At 38.6% G+C, this 27,466-nt stretch overlaps 1 protein-coding gene and 1 non-coding gene across 4 annotated transcripts; one reads left to right on the top strand and one right to left on the bottom strand.

Moving 5' to 3' along the window:
- Window positions 1-872: 872 nt before the first annotated feature.
- On the bottom strand, window positions 873-21,000 carry LOC144629304 (unconventional myosin-If-like). Of its 3 annotated transcripts, none has more exons than XM_078487528.1 (26): window positions 20,818-21,000; window positions 20,273-20,398; window positions 19,019-19,249; window positions 18,540-18,628; window positions 18,000-18,090; window positions 17,761-17,850; window positions 17,450-17,527; window positions 16,145-16,229; window positions 14,938-15,044; window positions 14,533-14,665; window positions 13,458-13,521; window positions 12,772-12,838; window positions 12,618-12,683; window positions 11,990-12,070; window positions 11,376-11,462; window positions 11,048-11,131; window positions 9,169-9,255; window positions 8,514-8,606; window positions 7,998-8,083; window positions 7,588-7,672; window positions 6,605-6,711; window positions 6,417-6,515; window positions 5,991-6,135; window positions 5,274-5,385; window positions 3,125-3,172; window positions 873-1,691 (listed from the first exon to the last, which is right to left on the bottom strand). In XM_078487528.1, the coding sequence occupies exons 2-26, from the start codon at window positions 20,384-20,386 to the stop codon at window positions 946-948; spliced, it is 3,075 nt and encodes a 1,024-aa protein (XP_078343654.1). In that variant the 5' UTR covers window positions 20,387-20,398; window positions 20,818-21,000; the 3' UTR covers window positions 873-945. The 3 variants fall into 3 exon arrangements, with proteins under 3 accessions (XP_078343654.1, XP_078343655.1, XP_078343656.1); XM_078487529.1 differs by having other exon boundaries at window positions 20,273-20,393; XM_078487530.1 differs by having other exon boundaries at window positions 19,019-19,103; window positions 20,818-20,997.
- A 919-nt stretch (window positions 21,001-21,919) lies between these two features.
- Window positions 21,920-21,993, top strand: Trnat-agu (transfer RNA threonine (anticodon AGU)). Its single transcript has one exon. It is a non-coding gene; the product is annotated as a tRNA-Thr (tRNA).
- Window positions 21,994-27,466: the final 5,473 nt, after the last annotated feature.

Raw genomic sequence — 27,466 nt, 5'->3', positions numbered from 1 at the left:
AACGATCAAGTACAAGCATATAAGATATAAGGAATTCACTTAGGTGCTGGAAAGATAGTTATATATCCACTGGGAGGTACTCATACCGCGGTTAAATAACTTAAACACGGGCCAAACGGTAACGCAAGTGGACGCAAGTAGTACACGACGCAAGTTCAACTTGCGTACAGACTTGCGTTGGGTGGCCAAACAGACACGAAAGTTTAGTCGCAAGTGCACGCAAGTTTGCAAAAAAGACATTTAACACGCTGCAAACTGCACGCTGCAATTCAGTACTGAAGGAAACAGCAAGACTTGCGTTGACTTGCGTTGGGTGGCCAAACGGTGAAAAACGTGCGTTGAATTAAGTGCAAATTTGATCTCGACCAAAGTGAATGCAATTGAAAGCAAGTGCACGCAAGTCAACGCAAGTCCTGGCTAAACGGAGACTCAAGGTAGAGGCAAGTTTTCAAATTGCGTCTACTTGCGTAGCCGTTTGGTCAGGGCTTTTTAGTTTAAATTTGTCAGCTATTTACAATTATTCTCGAAATCAATTTGTTTACAAATCGTACTTTTAAGCACTCACTGAGCATGTCAAGTTATCGACAGAAAGCGTCACAAACTATAAATCTGTCGGAAATATTTTTTTAAGGTGTTAAAAATTAAGGACAATAGACCAGGCTCCAACGACTCTACTTTAAGAATGGTTCCGCTCACCTACCGTTTGATCATGGGATGTCCCGTTTCCCGTATTAGAAAACTTCCAGATTTAAAAACAATACACTTGTATTTAGTATTCAGAGAGCAACATCGCGCGCAGTATTACAACACGATGGCAAACAAGTCGCTTACTCAACTCTTGTTTAATTTGTAGCCTCCAAAGAATTGTTTCAAAAATAAAAAAATATAATAACTTATTACGATGCGAATGATGAAAACGACTGTCATTTATCTCGTTTTCTTGCGTCATCTTATTAACGCAATTTGTTCTTCTCTATCGGGGTCAGCACGATCTGATGTCTCACTCCACATTTTATGGCCTACAAGTCTGATAATTTCCGATATTCCCTGAGTTAGAAAGCCGCCAGTGTTTAATTCACCGTTATCTCTCTCGTAAGCATCTACTTTTGTAGTTTCTCGAGCAATAATACAAACCAAACCGAACGTGTTTATAGATATCTTAGCTTGTTTAGCGCTAACAATCTGCAGCCTTGCAGTAGGTCCAGCAAACACCCCTTTGCACATCCCCGGTAGAACATCCCTCCATCTCGCTGGCTCGCCAACTTGGGTCGGGGACCACCTGAGAAGCAGTTCCTGGTCCGCAGACAGATCGCCCTGAAGGGGCATGCAGAGTTTGGCAGGAGCTTTTAACGGGTCCTTGACTGGTCCCATCGCAACAAGCGGACTCGCGAAGTGTTCCTGGCTTATAAGGGGTGCAACTTCATCCTTACAGTTGCATATTTGGAGGCAGACTTCTTTAGTATCTGTAGTCAATGATCCATCTGCAATATCAAGGGTGATGCCTTTACAATATACTCCGCCGCCTGACGGTCCAAATGTAGTTTTTATTAAGGTAGTAAAGAGATCTAGACTTGGTCTTTTTTTATCATGTTTCAATTCCATTGTTTCTTCCACTATATCTGCAAGTGTTCCGCGTTTTGGAGGCTTCCATTGCATCCTGGGAACAAACGAGTGTCTTCGAAATTCCAGCGCTAAATTCCAAAGGAAAAAAAATAAAAAATAAATAAATAAGTTTAACTAAGAAAAACCATCAGCGAAGTCCAACAAGGAAGACGCTGGTATTAACCGGTGATCAGTATGTAACAAAAATATTCGCTGCAAAATATAAAAAAAATTATTCATACGAAGTACGAAGGGTTATGTGCATGTATCAGCTGACTTAAATCGAACTCAGATTGTTTTTCTCTCTCTTCAGAGAATTTGAGTGATGTGGCAACAAACAACACACAAACCAGACTAGATGAGTCTGTTCATACAGCGGTCAAATTCACTGCACGCACGCGCGCACTTTCTGCCAAAATTGCCTCTTTCAAACGTATCAAAGAGATGTGGCCTCTCTTATGCTCTTTGGTAATTTTGACCACAATTTGGGTCCTAGATATCTGATTGAGTGCTTGCCGTATTTCACCGAGTTAAACCTAGGCATTGTAAAGTCAGATTGTCTTAAGTTATACGTACTGGAGTTATTGCTGAAAAAATTACAGAGATAATAGGGGCATAACTTATGTTTAACTTTAAACATTAGAATAGAGAGGTCTTGAAGTCGTCTATTAAGTAATGTGGGCAGTCCGGCCCTCTCGAGCAGTTGATTATAACTTGAGCTGTTATCCTTAAAGACTGCTCTGAGGCCTCTTTCTTGTATTCTCTCCAGTTTTCTTGTATCACTAGCTTTGCAAAAGTGCCACACTAAGTGACAATAGGTAACATAAGGTAAGATGGCGCATTTGAACAATGTTAATTTTGACTGTGTCAAAGACAACTGCAAAAAGTAAAGCTTTCTACGTTATATTTGACCAGAAAATGTTCTGATTGTTATCCAGCTAGTCTATCAGCTCGTTATTTGGTTTACCACCGCTCTCTTTAAAACGTTTTCTTACAGAAGTCTTGCACTTTCGCTTCAATATACAGTCAACTCTTTCTAAAACTGACGGACACTATCGGAACCGGCTCCATCTGTCCGTCTTAGAGAGGTGTCCGTCTTATAAGGAGTTCAGTTACAGAAAAATGACCGAAAATGTCAGGGACGGGACCAACACCAGGTGTCTGTTTTATAGAGGTCTCCGTTAAGAGAGAGTTGACTGTATTGGAAACATGCAGGCGGCGAAAATTGGGAGTGCCATTTTTCATTTTTTAAGGCGGCCATTAGGGATCATTAGGGATTTTGTTAACAAAAAGCCCACATTTCGTCAAGTTGGAAGTTTTTATTGTTTTGCGAAACAAACTAAGCCACTAGGGTTAGAAAAACACAAATATAGACTTGACATAACTGTTAACTGCTAATAGAACTACCAGATCATTTTGCAGAATGGTAATATCAGAGTTCAAATGTTCATCAAGCAATTTTCTATACTATGGAACAATTTCATGAATACTCATCACTTATAGTAACGCACGGTTACTTTACCTTTTCGTCTTCGGAAAACACGATACCTTCTTTGAATAAAAATAACAGCTGGGAAAGAAATTTCAGGGTTAGAATTAGTATAAGGAGGATACCAATCAAGGCATCGCACAAGCATGTCAAGTTATGCCAGGACCCCTTACATAAAATTTAAGATACCTTTTTTTTATATATATAGCGAGAATTTTAAGCAATAAACCTTGCAAATAGAATTCTATATTTGCTATATTTTCACATGTGAAAAAAGCGATACGTCCAATCAGCTTCGCGTATAGCTTTCTTCACATGTGAAAAATATAACCAATCAGCATCTAGACTAGTACGACTAAACCAATCACAGCGCGAGAATTTAAATGGTTTCCAACGAGGTTGAGAAAGCGAACGGCAAGTTTGCTCTCGACGGCAGTTTATGCTTTGAAAACATAGCTACATGTTTTGTTTCTTTACAAAACTTTGCCTTTTAAGAACTTAATGGAAATGCAAGCCAACAGAAACACGCTAAGCAAAACCTAAAGAATACAGCAGTGATAAAAATCACTCTTCAAAGGCGAAGTGTAGACAGGCGAAGGCGAAGTGTCGATAAGTGAAAGCGAGTTGAAGACAAGACTTTCATCGGAACTTATAATTACAACACATCCACGGACTTTCTAAGAGTATTCAGGAACTCTTGGGATCGTCTTGGTAAAGTAAATTGTATTTTTTAATTGGATTTACGTCGTAATTATAGTTTAATTAACCGACTCCTTGTGTTGTCACAATTTGTTCAAAATTCGCCAGTTGATTCGCCAGTAGTTTATTCGCTTGTGGCGAAGTTTCCTCGATGCGATACGAAGTTTATAAATGTAACGCAGTGTGTTTATTTAAATAAAATCCTTGCTAGGAGAGTTTGTCGCCAGTAATTCGCTTGTAAAGCTATGTGCATTTGCAGCTTTGTTTTCTCGCGCCGTTAACTGTTGTATGCTAAAGGTTATAAACTGGAAAAATCGGCGTAAAGTGCTCAATGGTTGAATTCTCGTTATATATAATAAACAAATTACAGCATAGAAAGTGCTTTGTACGGATTTTTATTCACTCGTTGCAAAACTTTGGAAAACTCACTCGTTCGCTACGCTCACTCGTTCGTTTCCCAAAATTTTGCAACTCGTGAATATAAATCCGTACGGCGCACTTTCTATGAAGTAATCTATATTTATTATATAAACATCAGTGAAATACCAGGAAATCTTTCGCACGAAAAAATCATATCTTCACACGTGAAAATAACATGTTATTTTCACATGTGAAGATATCGATTTCGAAACATTTTCTGACAAGATTGCCCTGTTTCAATACTGAATGAGCCAAAGTAAATCGATATTAAGTCGAAACATCTTCGGATCTTCCTCGGCAATCTTTGGCAATCTTCGGATATCTTCGGATATCTTCGGAAAAGTTCGGAAAATGTTCGGAAACATTCGTACGACCTTCGGACAACATTTTGCAAATCTTCGGAAATCTTCGGATAATGGTCGGCAACCATCGGAAAATCGTCAAAAACATCGTAATTAGTCTCGTGTTCAAATCGATATCCCACTCGTTCGCTGCGCTCACTCGTGAGATATCGATTTGAACACTCGAAGATAAATTTCATATCTCCGCGCAACCATGTAATATCCTCTATCTATTTGTCTGATCCCGTTTTTTATATCTTCACGTGCAACCCTAAAAAAGACCTCGGTGGGTAAATGTCCTGTGATGACACTCTAAGTGAGACCAAAATCCGTAATACACACGCTTAGTTATAAGTGAACAACGTCCATCCCTTTCCCTTTAATATAATGTAACGTTACTGTTTGTTGTAGTGGCCATTCACTTAGCTTCAAAATGGCACGTTTCCAGGCATGTCACTGAAGACACATTGAAACAGATGAAACATGTATGTCAAATGAACATTACATGATTAAAAATACCAACTGGCAGAAGGCAGAACAGTAAGGTATGTACAAAGCATGACCGAGGATTTGAACTCGGTCACGGTGGCAGGGTGGAGGGTTTAAACCCGAAACCTCCGGATTACAACACCAGCCCCATAAACCACTTGTCTACGGGGGAGTTCTCCCCCTCCTAGCCATCCGCCGGGAAAGTAAGCAGTAATAGTATGTGGAAATGTTACCTTCTTTCATCTTCTTGTACTGTTTCATCTGTCGATATCGTCGGTAGTGCTTCTGAATTATGACGCAGAACTTGCTAAGATGTTGATTCTTTATGTTTTCCAGATCATGAAGCTAAATGAACAACAGACATGTGGACAGTTACAATGTGAACTCTAAAAGTGACAATTGGTCGGTCAAGATCACTTAGTTTATATGATGATGTTTGTTTAATAGAAATTCAATAAATAAAAGTCATTCCATCGAAATAAAACTTACAACAAATATCCATTTAAACTCTACCTGTTGGTTGTTTACTTAAATCGAGCCCGTCTTGAAATCAAAATAATATATTTCCCATGTTCGTAATCTATATGTTAGACCATTGCCTCGGCTACCTTCTAGGAAGTTAAGCTATCATGTTGAAATATAGTTAGGCGGCAGCATATCCAGGTCTCCGTAGCTTTAAGCAACTAGGAATATTTTTACTCCCCCTAGACACGATGCTAGTCCATTGCAGGGTTGTCCCCCAGCATTTGTTTTGACTATTTCTTAACCTGGGTGGAGAGAGGCACTATGAGAGTAAAGTGTCTGGTCTTAGAATTCAACACAGTGACCCCACACAGCTGCACAGGGCCCAAACACGGCCCGATCGGTCCAGTGTTCATGATTATTAGGCCACCGGGCCTCTACAATATAGAATATAGAGTAGAATATAACCACTATGTACACATTCTCACCGTGTCAGTCTCTCTAAGGAATAACTTTGTTTTTCCAATCTTCCATTTATCAGAATCAATCCCAGCGGCTCTAAGAATGAAACGGCATCCTTCAGCTTGATCAGCCGTCCATCTCTGTTTAGGTTTTGACGCAATAATTCCATATCTGACATGAAGTATATGAAAGAATTCACATATGAACTGCGGATAGATGTAAAGTAAAAAGGATCCTCCCAGTAAACATGCAATTAGATAATTTGCAATCCCTGCATTTTTTTTATGGCTTTTTTCTTCAGTTGCAATTTATCTAATTGCAAGTTCAACGCGAGGATCACTTCCTTACTTTAATCCCATATCTGTTATTAAAAAAATACTATCTTATTTTCAATATTTCATAATGTTTTCATTGCTGTTTCAAGAAGAAGTGGATTGGCTCTGTTTATTTACCTTTTGTCAATGCAGTTAAATTCCCTGCGGACTGCAAATCCTTCCTTTCTGATGGCAAGACATTCTTTGAGTCCAAGATAAGCAATTTGGTGAATAACTCTACAAAGAAAAACCATAAGAATAGTTGTTATATTGGTATTAATTACGTCGTGCTTTTGACAGAATTCAGAAATTATTGGAGTTCAAACCTTTGTTGGTTCCAATCCAGTGGCACTTTGTTCTCTGATGGTTTGATACATCGCACATAGTGTGGAGTGCATGCCATGATCTTACCAATCACACCGCTTGTTTGGCACTGTTAAAGAGGATTTTATTTGTAAGTGGCTGGAAAATTAATTTGATTTAGGACGAAAATGCCTACACATTCGTCAAGCTGTCAAGCTGTCAAGCGCGCGTACGATTTCTCACTGATTTTCCATCCAATTCGCCGATAAGTTTTCCATGTTATTTTATAAAACAAATCAACCACATTTTTTTCATGGTCTTCACTCTTCTAAACAATAGAAATAACGCCGTAAAACGTAAAAAAATTGCAGTGAACCACTCGCCTAATGGCTCGTGGTTCCACTTGAGTTTTAAACATTTTATGATGTCATTTGTATGGTCTGTTTAACAATTAGACTACGAGCCTGCGTTTTTTATGAGCGAAAAACGAGGGAAGGTAGTCGAATTGTGTTAGAAGCAACTCTTAAGGATTGCAGTCCAAAAACTACAATTATATGTATTTTAAAGCCAAAAATGATATATTTATTAAAAACTAGCAATGTTTTATTGTAATTTCTGAGTTTTGATTGGTTAACAGGCAATGGTATACGAGCTCATATACTATTGACCACAAAAACGGAGGTTTACGCGTCCACAAGAGAAGCCGGGAGCTCAAATATTGCAATTCTTTGTGTGTTTTTAATAAAACAATTATTCCACTTGCGCTTGTTGGATATGAAATAGTTATAGCCAACTAGACGCTACGCGCCACGTCGGCTACCTACCATCTCATATCCAACGTGCGCTCGTGGAATAATTGTTAATTCAGCGAATAGAAAACAGTGGGAGAACCAACCAGATTCGATGATTTTGAATAGATCATGACTGAGCTTCTACTAAAAGAGTGAAGAAATGTAAAAAATGTGCTCGATTAACTACCTATTATGGTATTATTCTTTTTGCTGACCTTAATCTTGGCACAGCCAGTACTCGCCTTCTGTACCCTGCCTCCAGCATAAACTGTTTCAGGGAACAAGTCTCTAACAAATGCACTGCGAAAAAGCATTTTGACATTTCTTGTTAAAGTTTAATACAAACACAGTTTCTAGGACATGAATGATGGGAGTCTTTCGTAAAAGAACTTCTTAAACACGTTAACAGTTCATCAAAGCTAAAACAAAGGAAACTATACCCCGAATTTCATCAAAAATACTCCACAGCTTTCCATATTTCAACTCTCTTCTCGGTGTATGTTATGAAACAGTCTGTCGTGATTGATACATAAAATACAGCATCGCTTGTGTTCACAGTCACGTGTTATGTTAGGGAGCTGATCATGTCCAATATTAAAAATTGCTTTTAACTGAATTTACGTACTTTTCACTTGACTGCATTAAAGAAATCATGTCATTTGGCAGTTCATCTTTGTTCTTTTTGCAAAAACTCTTGGTCTCGTAATCAACCTGTAGGATAAGTGAAAAATTAATAATTGCATCTTTCTTACAAAATAATTTGAAGTAAACATATTTCATGGTTCGCGAATTCAAATGCTGCGCCTGCTTTCATGTTATCACTATCTCATACTTTCTATTGATGGCTTCTAAAACGATATTTGCGTTTCTTTCATAACTTCTGATGGATCAAATACTCTAACTGTGACCAAGTGTTTTACTTGACTGGCTCAGATGTGCAAGTATTTGGGTCCTACAGGAGTTATTTGAAGACTATGCTAAAATTAATCAGTATTTCTGTCTTGATATCATCCGTCGTGGCCCTAAAACATCTAAAATAATATTTTCAGGTATTTTTGACCGGATTCCGAGTCAAATATGTTACTTTAAGGCCTTTTTGTGTATTTCTTGCCTCTTTATTTTAATGTCCTTAAAGACTTACATTCCCAGCGCAGTGCTTTACTGTAAAGTAATCATCATGAGGTTGAAGTAATCCAGAATAATCCTTATTAGAACCAGCAATGTCCCTCATTTTCTACAGTGTTAAAATAAATATAAAGTTAACACCGACAGACGACACCTTAACAGGATCACTAGCTAGAGACGGTTGGTATCCAAACAAACATCAAAATCAAAAGTAAATTTAAATTAAGGATATATTTTATAAAACCTTTTGTCCCTTCAACTTCAGCAGCATGACACTAGAATTGCCTTAATTTAAAATAAGGTATCCACTTCCTAGCGGGCCAACTTAAGCCTGATTTTTACTAGCGACGCAAGCATAAGTAGTTTGTGCCAAGTGAAAACGAACGTCAACATAAGCATAAGCACAAGCATAAGAACATGATGTTTACTAGTTAGAAAGCTTCGTTCAGCCATCTGTAATACTAAATGTCGAAAGGAGGCTGTATGCAAGTTGAACAAACTAGAAACATAATTTATTACTCGTTTCAAGTTGCAGTTTAGCGGTCGACAATGTGAAACATCATGCAAACAATGTCCTTGTTATTTTAGACATTTATTTGGCAAAATGCAGTGCCCTTCCCCCCCCCCCTCCCCCCACTTTAGAACCTCCAGGATACTCAGTATCTTTTTACCCTCAGAAATGTTTTCTCGGATTCCTCTGTAGCAGTATGCAATGAATTACAGGAATCATCCAAAACCGCCATGATGCCGGCAGGGCGCTGAAATATACAAAGAACATAACATGGCATTAATAAATTCACCGGTACCCAATTGTAAACCTGCATGGGTGGGAGAATGCACTGTGAGAGTAAAGCGTCTTGCTCAAAAACACAAGCAGTCCGGGTTCGAGCCAGGCCTGGAAGAGGGTGCTAATGGGGGTACCCAATTGTCAGTTAACTACTAATTTTTAGGCCAATTGTCATTTAACTGCTATTTTTTTGGCCAATTGTCAGTTAACTACTAATTTTAGTTATCTATTAACTTTCCTATTCTTATGGTGGATTTCCACTGACGCGTAAATTTTTACGTGCGTGAAAAAAATTAGAGAAAAAATATGAACGACCTGCGTAAACGTGTACGCAAGCCGTTCATACATTGTCTCTAATTTTTTACGCACGTAAAAAATTACGCGTCAGTGGAAATCCACCATTACAGCGGAAATTATTGCGTCATAACCTGAATTTTCTTTACTTCAGCACGTCGTGATAAAAAATAAAAATACAGGCATGCATGACTCTCACGCAAGTGTATTGCCATTTTCATAATTTCGATCTCACGAGTATATCTTTGAAAGACCTAATACCCCTTTTGTATAATATTAAGGAAAGTTCTTTGAATATTTTTTGTGCAATGGTTGTTGCAATGGTTGTTGTTGTGGTACTGCTGGTTGGTATTGCGTTACAAAAGGCAAGATTTAAGTTTTGGTTGGAGGGTCTACTTCCTGATTTCAAAATTAACTTCCAAGAGAGTTCTTTAGACTAAGCTTTATGGGTAACCTCTCTCTATAAAATGTGATTGGAAGTGCTTGATTTTTTCCAACCTCGTTCCCAGGGCTTTTCTCTTGATTGAATTTTATCATCAAATTTTGTTTGACAGGAATTTGTTCTAAGCAGTCTCAGGCGTCCCCACTGATAAAACCTTTACTAACTTTCGGTGGGTGACACGAGAAGTGTACTGAAACAAACCCTGACTAGTATGATGCGTCCGCCATTTTAGTGCCCATGGCAGTTCCGTGTGTAGGCAACAACTTAAAGTCAAATGCACCGAGTCCAAACTTTTCCGCTTGTCGTTTGACTGATTTCCATGAAATCGATCAAATGTTTACAAGCTATGTCCATTGAATTGTGCTTTACCATGTCAAGCCGTACGCGAACTCTGTTTTCGTTTGAATGTCGATCCTTCGTCATCATCTCGAAAAAAACTTAGAATAACTTTGACCACACCCCACTTGACGCCATCACCATGCGGAGATCAACATGTGCCTGGGACGACTCTGGTACCTTCCGCATAATTATAATATCAGTTAATATGCCACCTGGTCACGCAGCGGGGCAGGTAAATGCCACGAAATGGCTTTGGTGTTAGGAAAAAACTTGTTGTTTTTATAAGCAGCAACAATCGTATTCAGTAAAATCAATAGAATGTCACTTAACTGTTAACGTTTCATTTATCAGTTAACTACTAATTTTTTGACCAAATATCAGTTAACTACTATTTTTTTGGCCAATTGTCAGTTAACTGTTTAATAACCCCATTAGCACCCTCCTGGAACCCAAACCGCTCGATCGCAGTCCACCTCGCTAACCATTAGGCCATATCTGACTCTTCCCTAGTCGTTTCCTTTGAGAACAAAAGTATAAGAGACGACTGAGGACGAGACAGAGGCCATACAGTTTTCTGTCATTATTATCAGTAAAAATTAAATAAATAATGGTCATGTGATGTCAGTCAGATATGTAGAGCAAGTTAGAGATATAATTTCTTTTGGTATTTGCTTGACTGATTACATACCTTGCTTTCAATGAGCTCGCAAACAATCTTGTTATTGAAGTATTCCACGGGTTTCCATGAAATACCTTCTCTTACGTATTCCTCCTGAAGAAATCAACGGAACATCTACGATTACGTAACATGTGTGTAATTATCACTGTTAGTGGGTTTCCCGTTTACCAGTAACCTTAATTGATTGTTGTAAGTTTCGCGTTATTTTGCGGCCCTGTAGCCTTGTTAATTTAATATATGGTCGAAAATGATGTGAACAAACCTCGAATTTTTCCTTTTTTCATATTGAAAATTTCCTCAGGGTCAGATAAGATAGCAAAGGAAATGTGGCAATTACCTGCTCTATCTTGAGTGTAAGTTCCACGAAAACTTGTTGCAATTTCTCGTTTACGTAGTTGATGGCAAACTGTTCGAACCCGTTTTCCTGTCGAATGAAGTATAAAACCGTTTATTTATAATCGTTATATCGTTGTCCTTGCAGTGTCTTTCCTCCTGTCAGTTTAAGTTTGTTTCTTATAAAGATTTAGTAAATTACAACTTTAATTTCGTAGGAATACTTTAAAAACTAGCGGATTACGATTGCAACTCCTCTACAGTACAAATTCACTTGCATTGTGTTTGCAAGAAGTTAGACGCTGGATTATATTTTTGAGCTGTACGAGAAATGTCTCTTGTGTTGGATCGAAGCGATTTCAGGTTTGAATTAGGCAATTTCTTTTAATTTGTCCACGACATGAGTGCACGTGTTTGGAAAGAAACAGTTCAGTTCAATTCATCATGTTTTTGGATACTGGATTAAAACGTTAAAGTAACATAAAATAGATTACAAAACACCGTGTAAGACACGCTATAAGTTTTACGTTATGGTAATCCGAGGGTAAAGAAAAGTGATGTATGAAAGTGATGGCGTAATACGGGAAAATAATCTAAGATCAACTAGAGTGAACTCACCTTAAATGTTTCAAAGCCACAAATGTCCAGTATTCCAATACATAAGTAGTCTTTTTCTTTCTGCATAGCATCATTCATAACCTGTTTTTCAGAAAGAAACGCAATTTGGTATTTTAATTCACATACATATTTAATGTACTACTAGTTATGCAACGCTTTCGAGTGGTATACTATGGAATATCCCACGAGTCACTTGTATTTTCTAAGTATACACACGAGCCTTTAGGCGAGTGTGTATACAAAGAAAATACAAGTGACAAGTGGGATATTCCATAGTATACCACGAGAAAAGTGTTGTGTAACTATTTTATACCATACCATTGAAAATACGCTTACTAAATTTCGTCGAGAATACAATCGCAGCGCACGATGGGAAGGTTGGGTTGAATACCGTCGAATATACAACGGCTTTCCTGTATTCTGATTGGCTGTATTTTCTATGGCATGGTATAAAGTGTGTTACATAAGGTTATGTTACATTTCTCTCCTTCAATCGACCCTTCACCAGAATACAAAACTGGAGTGTAACGTACTGCTCATTAGATCACCACCTGTGTTATGAATGGCTGAAGATTTATACCAACTGGAAACCAAAAGAAAAACGAGTAAACAACGAATACAAACGAACCTGTACGAGATAATCAAACAAATGTGAATACAAAGCTTTCGCCAGAGCATCACGGGCCACAACTGCCTGTAATCATGCAAAAATACATGACATTTATGACAAAAATCAAGAAAAACAAAACAATTGGATGTACGTAACAGTAAACAATTCTCACCTGATCTTTGTTGTTTGTATTCTTTGTTATCTCAACTCTTCCACCCCAGCGAGTCTCCATGGTTACGCTTTAGCGAGCGAGAAAAAAAAAAATGTTAGTTATTGGTGCTTGGGCTTTGCAATGGAACATATGGCCAAAGTCTACTCATGAGAAATAAGATATACAATATACAAAACTGAAATAAAGCTTGTAAACACGTCCATACCACACAAATATAGTCTACCTATACGTGTATCTTATCCCCTAGCCTTTAAGTTTAGCAGTCAGCCTTCTGTGTTCTTATAAAAAGCAAAGGGTCGAACTGTTCCATTTATTTATATTATTTCAAGACTAAAACAGATGATAGGACCAATACGAAAAAAAAAAAACAGACTGCTTTACTGGTGAGCCAATATTTTCTAAGTACTAGACCGAGTAAACGGTCTACAGCTCTCTTTTAAATATACAGTCGTAGAATAAAATAAAACACTTGTTAACCATGTATTTGCCCGGGACAGTACTGCGAGAGCATCACCCCTCGGTCTTTTCTGTACGGAACTCGTTGCACTAGATCGGAGCTTTCAAGACCTATGACCGAAATTCTCCCGGTAAGGCCCTTGGGCTTCGTTAATAAGATTTATGTATTAACTGGTATCTTAACTGGTAAAGGTGAAGATAATACTTTTTCCTCATTCTCTTGTTCTCACCTGACTAATCTTTCCTGCAGGTTTTCTTTATTAACTCCCAACAACTGAGCGAGGCTTTGCAGCACTGAAATATTGAGAATGTAAAGTACACTCAAAATATTTGTCATAAATCTAGAAAATGCTCCAGTTCTGGGCAAATTTAATTTCTTGTAAACAGTCATGGATTGAGACAAACTCCGACTGAGTTCACTATTAGTCATTCTACCCTTCATAATTATTAGTACCGCTCTGTTGCTGAGCTTTCAGCAGAAATAAAGAACACCCAGTATTCAAGAAAGGTAAAGAAGTATCCACTAATAGAACCTCTAAAACAGTTTTAAAAGAATACCAAAAACTGTTTTTTTTTAGCCAAGATTCACTTTAAACTTTGGGACCATCATTTACACTAACTAACTTCCAGTGAATTTTAATGTTGTTTTGTTTTATACATGGCATAAACTTTGGGACCATCATTTACACTAACTAACTTCCACTGAATTTTAATGTTTTTTTTTTATATATACATGGCATAAACTTTGGGACCATCATTTACACGAACTAACTTCCAGTGAATTTTAATGTTGTTTTGTTTTATACATCTTTTAAATTAAAGGTAGCACACATGAAGTTGTTAGAGGTCGTTGGAAGTAATTATAAAAAGAGGTCCAAAAGGCAATAAAACTCGAGTGCTTTATCTAACCCAGGCTAGCGCTGATTGTGTGTTCATTTTGATCAAGGATTACCTAACATATTTGCATAATCTTTAAGAGCAGTTTTCAATTGAGAGTCGTAAAACCAAAACCAAAGTAATTACTCTGGCCAATCACAAACGACACAGACAATCCAGTGAACCAATCAAAACTAGAAGCAAATACATGTAGCTGGCACGAAGCGCAGGAAAACGTGCGCGAGCGAGTCACGATTGGTTTTGGTTTTAGTTCTGATTGGCTGAGAAAGTGGCGCGAGATTTTTAAGCCAATCAGTAAGCGTAGTAATGCAAAACCAAAGCAAACGCAATTTACTTTCGACACTCAAGTAAACCGCTCTACCATGGTTTATAAATTACTTTGACTCAGAAGAAAACTGATATCCTTACGCTTTTCATCAGTTGGAGAGGCAACACTTCCATTTTCTTTAAACTCGATGTTACCAAGATGTAAGATGGCGGACAGCAGTTGGAAGATTGTCTTTTGTTTGATAGCATCAAGACCAACCACGCTCATTGCGCTCTAAAATAGTAAGTTAAGTTTTGAAATGACTACAATGAGCATGTCACGAAATTGCATTGTTTGATAAAACCCCGCTTGGTTCATTGTGCTATTTGGCTATTTGAGAATTTTGTGAATGCAATTTCAGTTCCCTGGTTTAAGTTGTCTTACAGTACAACTAGAGAACTGCGCGAGAGAGCCTAACTTTATTTCATCTATTGATCGGTAACTAATTTTTCAGAAACAAACATCGAAAACAACTAATTTAAAATAACATTGCCAACATTCCGCACCTTTGTTGCCATGTAGTCTTCCCTGTCATCTTTATCATCAACCATGTACACGCCACTTTGTTTCAAATAGTAATAATCTTCCGCTTTTCCCTGAAGACCAAAATGTCCTACAAAACAGAAATATGTACATAAAGCAGTGATTGTAAAAATGTTCAGTCCTAGAAAAACTATTTGTGGTGAAAAATTCTATTGAAACTAAAAAAAAAGTTTCCAGACAGACAGAGTTGGCAAATCGGACACTTAGACACTTAATGACCATAGAAATGACGTCATAAAGTGTTCAAATCTCAAGTGAGACCACGAACCGAAGGCGAGTGATTCCACTGCAAAGGTTCGAACACTTCATGACGTCTTACAAGCAGCACATTTAGCTTTAATGCTTGCCGTTTTAAGTAATTTTAGCTTTAATAGCTTTAAAAGGCTATCTAACAACAGGAGAACCGTGATTTAGCGAGCCTCTATCGGCAAAGTTTTCGGAAGAACGAACGATATTCTTCGCCCCAGTAAAAGTAAAATTCAAAGAAAAGAACCTCGATATGATAACGAAGCCTCATTGTTCCACTGTATCCACATATCAAAATACATTTAAAACTCAAAAGTGCATGGAACAAACGGCTGAAAGGTACAGTAAACTTTAACGTTTTCGGCAAAGAGGCGGAGATGATTGACATCCACCAAAAATCAGCCTTTTTGTGTTGACCTTTTGCTCTGAAGGTCGCGTATGACTTAAAAACCGCAGTAATATCTAACAACAGGAGAACCGTGATTTAGCGAGCCTCTATCGGCAAAGTTTTCGGAAGAACGAACGATATTCTTCGCCCCAGTAAAAGTAAAATTCAAAGAAAAGAACCTCGATATGATAACGTAGCCTCATTGTTCCACTGTATCCACACATCAAAATACATTTAAAACTCAAAAGTGCATGGAACAAACGGCTGAAAGGTACAGTAAACTTTAACGTTTTCGGCATAGAGGCGGAGATGATTGACATCCACCAAAAATCAGCCTTTTTGTGTTGACCTTTTGCTCTGAAGGTCGCGTATGACTTAAAAACCGCAGTAATGCATATCGCCTTCGAACATGAATTCTCGAAAACTGAGGAGTGGACAACAGGCAAAAAAAACAAGACTTAAGAAAAATAAATTAAAGTTATTTCCACCAGTAATATAAAGCATAATTATCTGAGGCCAGCATAAGTGAAATTTACCTTTTTCTTCTTGCGTACAGCCACGCAGCATTTGGTAAAAAACGTGAAAGTTTCTTTCATGTCGTGCTGGACCAACAACACGAGACTACAAATACGAAAGACATGTAGCCATCAATACTTAAACCACGTTTTTCATGGTCTGCACTAAGACCATAGAAATAAAGTCATAAAATGTTCAAAACTCAACTGAAACCCCCAGGGGGGGGGGGTACTCCGGCTTGTAAATGACGGGGATGATCGAATGGAGGCAAAACTCAGGACCCAAAAAAATCCCTAAGTCTTTCGACATTACCCAAAAAAATCCCTGAACCAAAAATAACCCCCCCAAAAATCCCTTGTCAAATTACCCCTAAATTGCCAGGAGGTGCAATAACATAACACAAAGAACGCTCGTTTTGTTTATTCATCATACCATAAAATACGCCAAGGCCGCGCCAGGGAACTTAACTTACTAAACTTATTCCTCTTCGTCCCTGGTGGGACATAAGGCGGCAACGATCTGCTTCCATCGGGACCGATCTTTTGCTACAAGTTGTGCCTCGCCCCAAGTCAAGCCCATCTCGTTTAGCTCGGCCATCACAGTACGTCTCCAGGTTGTCTTGGGCCGCCCTCGCTTCCTTTTTCCTTTTTCAGGGCACTTAAGGTCGTTTTTAATACCCCAAAAAATCCCCTATCTAAATCAAGATACCCAAAAAAATACTTGTCAAATTTTCCAACCCCAAAAAATCCCGGAACCGAAAATTTCAAACCCAAAAAAATCCTTCGATCATCCCCGTCATTAACAAGCCGGAGTACCCCCCCCCCCCCCCCCCCGGGCTGAAACCACAAGTGGTTTTACTGCAAAGTAACCATTTTGCCAAAAATCGTTCTGGCATTCGTATCCTTGCCTTGCCCAACTAGCATCAGGATGTTGAACCGCTTCAAGACTTCTGTGTCAGGAAATTTATCCAGTCAGAAGTCTACTCATGCTGCTCAAGACAGCTCCTGCTGTATGTTTGACCAGCAATTACGCTATGGTTATCACTGTAGATGTTTCCTTTTTATCGCGAGGAAATGTAACGTAAAAATTAAATTAATTGGAGAGTAATGAAATAAATGGACCATTTTCTTGCTTGCTGGTATATTGGAGGATAATGCCTTTGGCAGAAAAGGTAGTTTTCTAACTTTCAAACTTGCTCTCGAAGCTTTCTGAGCTTCTCGGTCAACTGTTCCAGCCGCGTTAACTGGTTAAGGAGAGAACCAATCAGATTAGCGTACTTGCAGTACGTTACAATGACTATTAACTTTCAGAAAGAAACAATTTACCTTTTCCAACAAAAAGGTGTAAATTTTCCCTCCATCTGGCTGACTTTTTTCATTAAACTGAATCTCAAGGAATTTACCCTATAAAACGAAAAATTTAAAAAATATTACCTTTTTAACGTAAATACAAATTATAAACATGATTTTGTAATGTGCCACTGTGATGATGAAGACAAGGAGGAAGATGATGATGATGATCAGAAGTTGATGATTATTATTGTTTTTGCACTGTGAATTTCGCACAGTTTACGCTTATTCTTACTACAGTTTTATTGTCAGGGGGGTTTCACAATAGTTATTCTTAGTAAACTTACAAATCGGCTTGAGTTGTTGTTCCTCATAGTCTTTGCGTTACCAAAGGCTTCCAGTAAGGAATTAGATTGAAAAATGACATCCTTGACTTGCTAAACCAAATGAAAGTACAGAAGTCAGTAAGGGCAAGTTAGTCTTTCCGAGCATAATACCCTATAAGGCTGCAGAAATAGCAGCCAGCTAAGCAGACAAGATCAATGCACACTATAAAACATAAAACGCAAAATAACACGAGTCTCACCTCTACTCTCTCCGATCCCATCCCCGATACTTTGTTCATAAAATTTATGATGTGCTTCGCTGATACAGTTTTGCCTGCTCCGCTTTCCCCGCTATATAAATAAAAAAGGGAGTATGAGAGGCAGAATAACAGTCGTCATAAAAGTTGCAAGTGCAAGTTGCAAGTGCAATACATTTAACGATAAATTATTTCTTCCCCCTGGAGTGAAATGGTGGCATTCTATTTACTAAATTAAGCCGAAAATGTAACGCAAAAATCATCTCTGCAAAATCACAAAAGTTAGATTCCGTAAAATAACACACAAAAACCCCGCAAATCCGCAAATCCGCAACCGCTGTAGCCCCATCATTTTGCTACCGATCGTGTTTTTCCACCTAGCCTGTTGGAGATTTGTTCTTTATCTTTCTTTATTTGAGGGGACTGGGACGGGGGGGGGGGAGTGGGGAGGAGGAAGAATTTAATCAGTGACCATTCAAGGTAACTACTTAACAGGTTTGACTGTATTTCTTTAAATACATTTATTGTCTAGCAAGCTCTTACCTTATTATGACGCATTGATTTTCTTTTTCTATCATCATGTTATGATACATGTTGTTACTCAGTGCATAAATGTGGGGAGGATTTGGTTCCTGCAAACAATGAAAATTAATCGTTCAAAAACAAACAACAATAACCCATAACTTCGAAATACCTACTTTTCTGAATAGCAAGTATTTGTAACCTTTGGGAGTCCCCCCCCCCCCCCCCCTCCGGGCATATTAATACCGACCTTTGGATTGGACTACGAGTACAAGATTGAGTACGAGTGTACACGAGTTTTTAAACCAGAGACGTGTCCCTCATTTGATTATCACACCAATCTTATCCTTAACGTTAATTTATGTGTTTGTCAGCAACAGAAAAGAGTTACAGTTTGGGGGATACAGTTGTGTCGAAGTTCCAAAGTCCTACTCGTACTCGATCTCGTACTCGTAGTCAAATCTAAAGGTTACTAATACCATATATTTCTATTCAATTACCTTGTGATTGTAAATATTTTCTACATATCTCCTGTGAGGCTCAAATGCTGGTAGCTTGGCTGTTGAACAACGCGACACGCGATCTCTGTGAAGAGGTACAGTAATACCACTCATCTCTGATTCAAGCTTGTCGATTTTAACATCTTCACAATACATTTCCAGAACATCGGGTCCGTAAATTTCGAGAGCCTTGAAAGGATTTACAGCAATCAATACTCGACCGATGTATGTCTGCAAAGTAAAATAAAGCCAGTTTATTTTTTTATCTTAGGCTATCCCAATAAATTGTTTCGTTTCCCATCGCCCCGTCTCTTGTGATAGTGGATCGGTCGGTCGGGAAAAAATAATAATAATAAAAATGATTACTTGAAGGGTTCTGCTAAGTATGAAAGCCTGATTACAAAGTCAACTCAAAAACGTGGTATTTTTGTTTGTTATTCCTTAATAGTCTTAACGTAGTATCGATGTTTATAACGTAGTATCGATGTTTATAAAAGACAAAGACATCACATCATACCAATTGTTGTTAATAAAACAAGATCGTGTGCTTGTAAATTGAAGTACTTGCTTCTATGACTAGTGAATCTGGATTTGTTTTTTACTTTTCGAAAAAAATGGTCGGTCGGGCGATAGGAAACGAAACATTTTATTGGGATGGCCTTATTTCACGAAACTTCGTGGAAAATATTTTGGGATACGTATGAAAGAAATATCTAAAAAATATAAAAGCGTCCGCAAAAATGAAATGTATCAATGTTTTTAAATTTTATTTACCATCTCCTAGAATAGGAATTTGCTATGGAGTCTAGCCGTTTTTGAAAGGCTAATCATCATGATCTTCATTCAGCAACTGCATCAGAGAGAGACCCTGGGAACGAGTCCGCAATGGTTACTTGCTTGGATCATAAAGATGGCGTTGTATAGTAACTAAGCCTTCAAATGCTGTATTCCCCTTTCGCGGGGTGATTATATCGTCCTAAACTAAGTTTCTCGACCAATCAGAATGTCCGTTTTGTATATTTACCTCTGGAAGTTATACTTACGTTGGTTACTTTCGAAAGAAAAACATACAATATCATGCAAAAATTAAATGGTAGATTTGTGGCACCATGCGAGCAGAGCCCTTTCTTTTCCACTGATATACTTCCCAAATCTCAACCGCAGGGAACTGAGTTAAAAGAGGCTCTGCACGCAGGGTGGGTTTGTGGTGGATATAAGGTTGGTAATGATTCGGTCCAAACAAAGTTTACTTACGTAAATTATTCCAGCTTTTAAACGTTCTTTCAGGTTTTCAGCAATCCCTTCGACAGAGATATCTTGTAGTGCGGTCATGTCATGTTCGCCGACAGCTTTTGCCATGGTTTTCATTTAGAAGCTATACTGAGATAAAAAAAAAATAAAACATGTAAAAAAATAACACAACATACTACAACTAACATCACTTTTACAATCGACCCCATCAACTAACAAAGACTAGCAGTATTCCATTTGACAGTGGCTTAACTTTTATGCTCGTTTTTGCTGTGCCATCGAAGGTTGACCAAATGAACTTTATTTCGAGGCTTGGAATGTAAAATTAAAAAAGTAACTTTAAGTCTTTTGTGTTAAACTTATAAACAGTATATTGAGATATAGAAATAACAACTCTTTTCTGAATTTCAAAATTGCCATATTGCACAAACTGTGTGTTTGAACTCGATGCGATGAAAATAAAACTAACTTATTAAAAAATAGCAAAACACAGACCGTCGTGACCTAATTAAAAACATCACAGGATAGAAAGCATTTAATATACTTACCTGTTGCGTGCATTTCACTCAGTTTTACTTGTGCCGTTTTAGTTTTCCTAGCGTCTGAATACTTTTCAACATACTAGAAACAGAATGTTCTACTGTGGTCGTCACAAAAGTCCAACTTACAACAGGTCGCGCGCAGGTTAGCGCGCGCTTATTAGGAATTCTTCAACGAAGTAACCTAATCTTACAAAAGCAAGACAGAATTTTTTAAATACATCAATTACCACTGTGGGGGGGGGGGGGGTAATTCCATTTTAAAGAATATTAAATCACTGGGGAAAGAAATTAGCAAAATTTCGGCTGATTCAATAGTACTGGTACCGCGAATCAATTAGGCATATATTCGCGTTTTTCACGATCCCGTAATAAGCATTGTTTTCAATTTCTCTTGGGACGACTGTACATCATTGTAAATCCCAAGAGAAATTGAAAACAATGCTTGTGCAAAACTTTTTTGGGGGGATGGGGGTGGGGTAGACAAGGTGTATTATGGGACGCGGTGAAAACAGCGAATTACCAGGAAGGACCAGACTGAAAAGGATTGCGATAAATGGTGTTATAGAATACCCCAAGAAATCAAAAAGCTCGCTTCGAAAGAGTGGCAGCCTGGGTCGAGAATGTCGGCGAGAGCGATTGTGGCATTATTTTTTTTTGGGGGGGGGAGGGGAGGGAGGGGCAGGGAATGGCGGAACTGAACGCTAAATACAATGATGACGATGATTTCAGGGTTAAATACTAAAACCGGGTTTTCTTATCCTCGTAACTTTGTTGTTGTGGCCATGTTTCCATGTTGATTTGCAGTTACAATAATTGTTGATGTGTTAGACTGTCTATCAGCAGGCTGTGAGAAGTAAGAGATAAGCGCTGTTCGACTTCACATCACCAAACTGGGAACCACCCTTCACAATTCAAAATGCTCTACAAGCTGAAGCTTTCGTTTTGAATTTTGAAGCGTGGTTTTTAAATTTTTTCCCCTCTTTGATAGGACACAAAAGAGGGTATTATTTCAGTTTAGGTCGTCCCAAAAGTGTTTCGTTTTCCATCGCCCGAACGAGCCATTTATTTAAAAAATAAAATGTGAGAGTTGAATCCCATGCTTCCAGTTGGCTTGATAGCTCAGTTGGTTAGAGCGCTGCACTAGTATCGCAGAGGTCATGGGTTCGATTCCCGTTCAAGCCTGAATTTTTTCAGGCTTGCTTTTCTCAACTGCTTAAGTTGAGTACATTACTGCGATGATCTTTCATTTGGTTAAAATGTATATCCGCAGTACAAATATATGAATTTCATATATTCATTTCACAGTATGTGATAAGTCGTGAATAACGGCCAATAGTAGCGAATAGTAGTTGGATAGTGACGAATAGTAACAAATAGTGACAAATAGTTGGAAATACTAACGAATAGTTGCGAATTGTGACGAATAGTCCTGAATAGCGACGATAACGAATAGTGACAATTCGAGACCAGAACACTCTTTACTACTGATCAAAGTCAATGTACTATTATTATTTATTTATTTATTTATTTTATGTCTTACATTGATCTGTTTACTTTTCAGCATATACCACATACTTCCTAATTTGGAATGCCCCTTCTTTATAATCCTCTGCACCCTTAGCGAATTGAAACTGTCAAGTTGAGTTTAAGACGAAATAAAACTGCCTGGTGGTAAACTAGCCTTTGAGCCTGAGAACTTTACAAAAACAAAAGAAACAAGACCAGTTAATACATCAAAAAGAATTATAAACGAACAATCATTTTATAAAATTATGGAACGAAAACAAGCTGAGCACCAAAATGAGGCTATACGTCGTGGTTTTAACACTGAAATCGCAAATTACACATATTGAAAAGAGTGACACGAGACAGCCCAAAGGGCCTTTGATCTGGCATCTTGTTTACAACTGGAATAGAGATTCTAGGAAATGCAATTAGGCGCTTCAATGAAAATAAAGGTATTGAGATCGATAAAAGAAAAACATTAAAACTTACGCAATATGCAAACGACTCGACTGTTTTGCTAAGAGATATCCAGTCAGTCAAATAATAGTTTACTAAAATAAACTATTTGACTAACTTGCCCAGTTCGAAAAATTGTTCTGGGCTACGCATAAATCAATCTAAGAGAGCTGCTGTGGTTAGGATCATTACGACATCGAAAAAATACACATGTCATCTAAATCTCAAATTAGTTGAAGAACTCATTTATGCCCTTGGAGTGTATTTTTCGCACGACGAACAACTTTCAGCCAATTGAGAACTTTCTTGATCGACTAGATCCTTTAAGGAAAATGCTAAACATCTGGGGTTTAATATACGGCATTCATATAGTGAAAACAGTAGCAATTTCAAGACTAAGGGCCTCTTCACATGAGCCCGGTTTACGAGCTGTCTCAGTTACCAGGACGGATTTTGACCTCTGTTCATATGGAAAATTTTAGCCCGGTTGACGGGGATAAAATTCAAGAAACGAAGGCAAAATGGCGACACATAAAGTTGCATCTTTCGCGACTATCGTAGCTTTATTGACCCATGTAACTTTATTAATAAAGCTAATTCGCATATTTCTGAAGTGGAAATAAATGCAAGGCAAAATTAAACCATTTGGACCGCCCAATTACGAAAGGGAAGCTATTTTTTCAAAAAAAGTTGCGTCCCGGCGACCGGGCTGGAGCGTTCATATCTTATTTTTTTCTTTGTTCCTGAGCGGGCGGTATTCTACAAATCCTGCGATCTGATTGGTTCCGGGAGCGGGCGGCATTCTCCAATCCGGCCCTCGACAGCGGGCGGTATCCGTTGCGAGATGAATCGTTGAGTGTACTTTTCGCGCGAAATCATTTTGCAGCGTTGTACGAACGAACACATGAAAGATTTGCTCAGCAAAATCGAAATAGTCGCTCACCAACTGTTGTAAATGCGAAAAGACAGAATAGAAGTGGAATTAAAGGCCTCGAAGTTCTTCTAAAGGCGAGTGTTGATTTTGTTTATCGACAAATTAAGTTCTAGTTGATAGTTTGTTGAGTTTGTGGTTGTTTGTGCATATACTACTTATTAACCGAGAGTGAGGTCATTACAGGGGAATCTCAGACCGAGGCCTTGATGTATTGACCGAGCGATAGCGAGGTCAATACATCAAGGCCGAGGTCTGAGATTGCCCTGTTATGAGCGAACGGACGAGGTTAATAAGTTATTTATTATATGGCCTTTTAGCGCTATTCTAAAAATATCTAAAAAAAAAACACTGAGGTAAAACTCGCTCTCGCTCTTTGTGGCTCTCTTTTTCGCTCATACTAATGAAGTATCATATGCTAATATTTTTCTTTCAGTTATTGAAAAGATAGTTACATTTTGTCGGTATTTATTGTCATTTTCGCAATTGCGCTAGTAGCTTTTACTCACAACTCAAAAAACCGTCGAGCCGAGAAAATTTTTCATAATGCCCGGTCATTACAAGAAAATAATGCCCGCTCAGCAGCCAATCAGAGCGCGTGTACTATTGTAGCCATATAATAATTTGCAATCATTTGCACGCCATTTTAATACGATAAGCTGCGCCGGTTTTAAACTTCAATTTTGAGTAAAAACTCCTTTTATCGGCCACTTCTTTGCCAAAACAAAACACTAGTTGCCATCATTCAAGAAAATGAGATTCGTTAATTAAAAACAGCCAAAATAATTCTGACAATATTGTGCCGTACGTCCAAGCTTCGCATTTCATTTAGTTTCACTTTCGCACTGTTTATCACCAAATAATTATGCTGGGAATCAACGCAGAGCTTATTAATTCGTTAAATACAAGTGTGTATAGCTATACCGAAACTGTCTTTCCGTCATCAGATAGTTTTTTTTTTCGGGAAATTCTCAAACTTGGCATCCTGCGAACAGAGTTCTTTATCAAAACATTCATCGGGAAGCCGGAATCGGCGTTAAGTTTTGTCAATGATAATGCTTTGGCTCGATTTTACATTTATGATATATTTACTACTTCAATTTCTTTGATTGAATCTCTTCAGTGTTAATTTAATATGCTGAACCTTTCTGTAAATACAGCATTTTACACTCTTGCTAACCCGTCGATCGACTCAACATTGAAATTAAATGGCGCGCGTATACAAACAAAGATTTTGTGACACAATCTTTCTAGGTTTCTTTTAAAAACAAATAAAGTGGGAAAAAAATAAAAACGTTATTCACCAGCCTAGGGGCCTCTTCATATGATCCCGGTTGACCGGGCTGGCCCAGTTACCGAGATCTCGGCTCACTCCTATTTTCTTGTAAAATTTTGGATGTGTTCATATGAGAAGGTGGACCAGCCCGGTTACCGATATCTCGGTTTCTGCAACCGAGATCTCGACAACCGGGAAGAATATTTAGTAAATAAACCCCTTCAGGCGGCTGGTATGTCGGCGGATAATGCCCGCGGCTGAGAGATTGTCCGAAAAATAAACATTTGGCCGAGAAGCGAAGCTTCGAGGGCAAATGTGAAATTATGAGGACAATCTCTCAGCCAAGGGCATTATCCGCCGACATACCAGCAAGCCAGAAAGGGGTTTATTTATTTTATAACCCTCTGATTAATTTTCACCCGACTCTCAGAAAGCACTTGAAAAAAAAAAAGCCAGTGGCGATCGGATGACGATTGCAAATGACGTTAGCAAGTACCATTGATTGGTTGAATTCATTTTATTCAAACTGTGATTGGATTAAAACTTGACAGATTGTCATGTCAAACATGCTCTCGCAACGCCCCCTAGATCAAAAACTCGAAAACTCGGCGCTTTTATAATAATTTTACTATTGCGCTGTTCAAAGAAACCGGTCAAAAAACGTGTTAAAAGTCTTTGGGGGGAAATGAAATCAGTTCAGTTGTCTTTGGGTGGACTGAAAAAGAAATTACAGCCATGGAACACAGAATTTGCGAAGTTTGGAGCAGATGGATTCACATTGAAAGTGGATTGCTGGTGATGAACTTGACTTTGTTGCTGAATGGCGGCAGAGGACGTGGCTGAAAACGATGGAGTAGTTTGAAGAGAAACAGCTGAATGTACAGGCTGAACTGCGTTCTGCTGTGTGATAAACCGACTTACGATCGCGGATGATTCAAACTGTTGCTCGATGGTTGGTCGAGCATTGTAAGCCTCGATGGATTTATCACTGGCGTGGCCCGTTACGCTCTTCACTCGGCAATTTTCTAAACCGGCAGCTTTAAGTACGGTGACCGACGTAGCACGAATGCAATGGGGAGTGTAGACATGTGCAAGACCAGCTTTCTTGCACATGTCTGTGAGCAGATTTTCCAGCTTGTGTTTTCCCATCGGCACGTTACAATACCAGATCTCGTCAGACGCACAGAATGAACTCGCATTGTGGTTCTTTGGCTTTTGCCACAGGGCATCGCATCTTGGCTCCCTTTTCGCCAAATACTTCTCGAGGCAAGTCACAGGACAACGGGGATTTCCTGGCCATGCCATCATCACAGACTGAGTCTCGTCTTCGTTGTCGTTGATAGCACCAGGATGATTTTTCGTTGCTCTCTCGTTCAGGACGAAGTACTTCAGCCCACCAGTTGTTGTTTTCAGCTGTAAGTCACCCGGTTTCATCGCGCGTTGGTTCTCACGGCCTCTCTTGCCAAAGTAAAGAACTGTATAAAACCATGCTGTATTTACCAAACTCTCAGGACTATCCAGGCCGAGTTGGTTGGCGGCGTAAAGGGCTTCGAGGTCCTCACTCGAAATTGGGCGCTTGTGCTTAGTTGACGAAATCAACCCCTGCCGTGCGAGATCTTTCAGTGAAGCATCAAGAGCTTCGTTTGCCGGTTTGAATGCCTTATCTCTAATAATAGAAAACGGCTTTCTTTGAGGAGAACCAGATAAAAATCTGTCGAGACCGGAACGAATTGCTTTCATGGTGTTGCGACTGTACGGTTTTCCTTCAACATTTCTTGCTTCTACGTAAAAACGTTTCAACATGGCCGACAATTCTTCAGGATCCATACTTTCGAGAGTAGTTGGAATTTCTCTCTCTTTTCTCCATGCTAAAAGTTGGACAAGAACGATTTTTTATAGTAAGTACACTTTGTTGTAATTCTGTTTTGTAGCTTACACTATACGACAACTTTGAATGACTCAATTTGAGTTCGCGTTGACTCGTAACTTTTCCTTACCTTCAAATACGTTCACAGCATATTTTGCTGATTTTTTTGTATTTTCTGGAACAGCATTTGCTACTAGTTCCTTAATTTCACCGTCACTAGATTCAACAAAACGTGTACTTTGTTTTTCTTCCATAGGAAATTAAAGAATGTAAGCACTTTGAATTCTCTTTGTGTGTTCTTGTCACCGAAAAATCGGACGACAAATATCAAATCGGACGGGGGGTATTGCCTGATACCCGTCCTCCGATTTTGTACCACGTGATGCGTTTTGTCCAATGAGCACGCACGAAAATTAATGGGTGGGTTATAATTTCCCATATGAACGCTCCAGCCCGGTCGCCGGGACGCAACTTTTTTTCGGAAAATAGCTTCCCTTTCGTAATTGGGCGGTCCAAATGGTTTAATTTTGCCTTGTATCTATTTCCACTTCAGAAATATGCGAATTAGCTTTATTAATAAAGTTACATGGGTCAATAAAGCTACGATAGTCGCGAAAGA

Source organism: Oculina patagonica, chromosome 10 (assembly GCF_052425735.1).
Source record: "Oculina patagonica isolate OP01 chromosome 10, crgOcupat, whole genome shotgun sequence".
Classification (NCBI taxonomy): Eukaryota; Metazoa; Cnidaria; class Anthozoa; order Scleractinia; family Oculinidae; genus Oculina; species Oculina patagonica.
The sequence above is the reverse complement of the archived record's forward strand: the minus strand, read 5'-3'. Positions and strand labels throughout refer to the sequence as shown.

Bases quoted from the DNA above. Each gene is read 5' to 3' on its own strand.
- LOC144629304 (XM_078487528.1), bottom strand. From the start codon at position 20,386: ATGAAAACCATGGCAAAAGCTGTCGGCGAACATGACATGACCGCACTA. The intron at 18,629-19,018 runs GTAATTGAATAG...CATTGTTTGCAG, and splicing joins AAAATATTTACAATCACAAG to GAACCAAATCCTCCCCACAT. The intron at 13,522-14,532 runs GTAAGGATATCA...TCAATATTTCAG, and splicing joins CTCTCCAACTGATGAAAAGC to TGCTGCAAAGCCTCGCTCAG.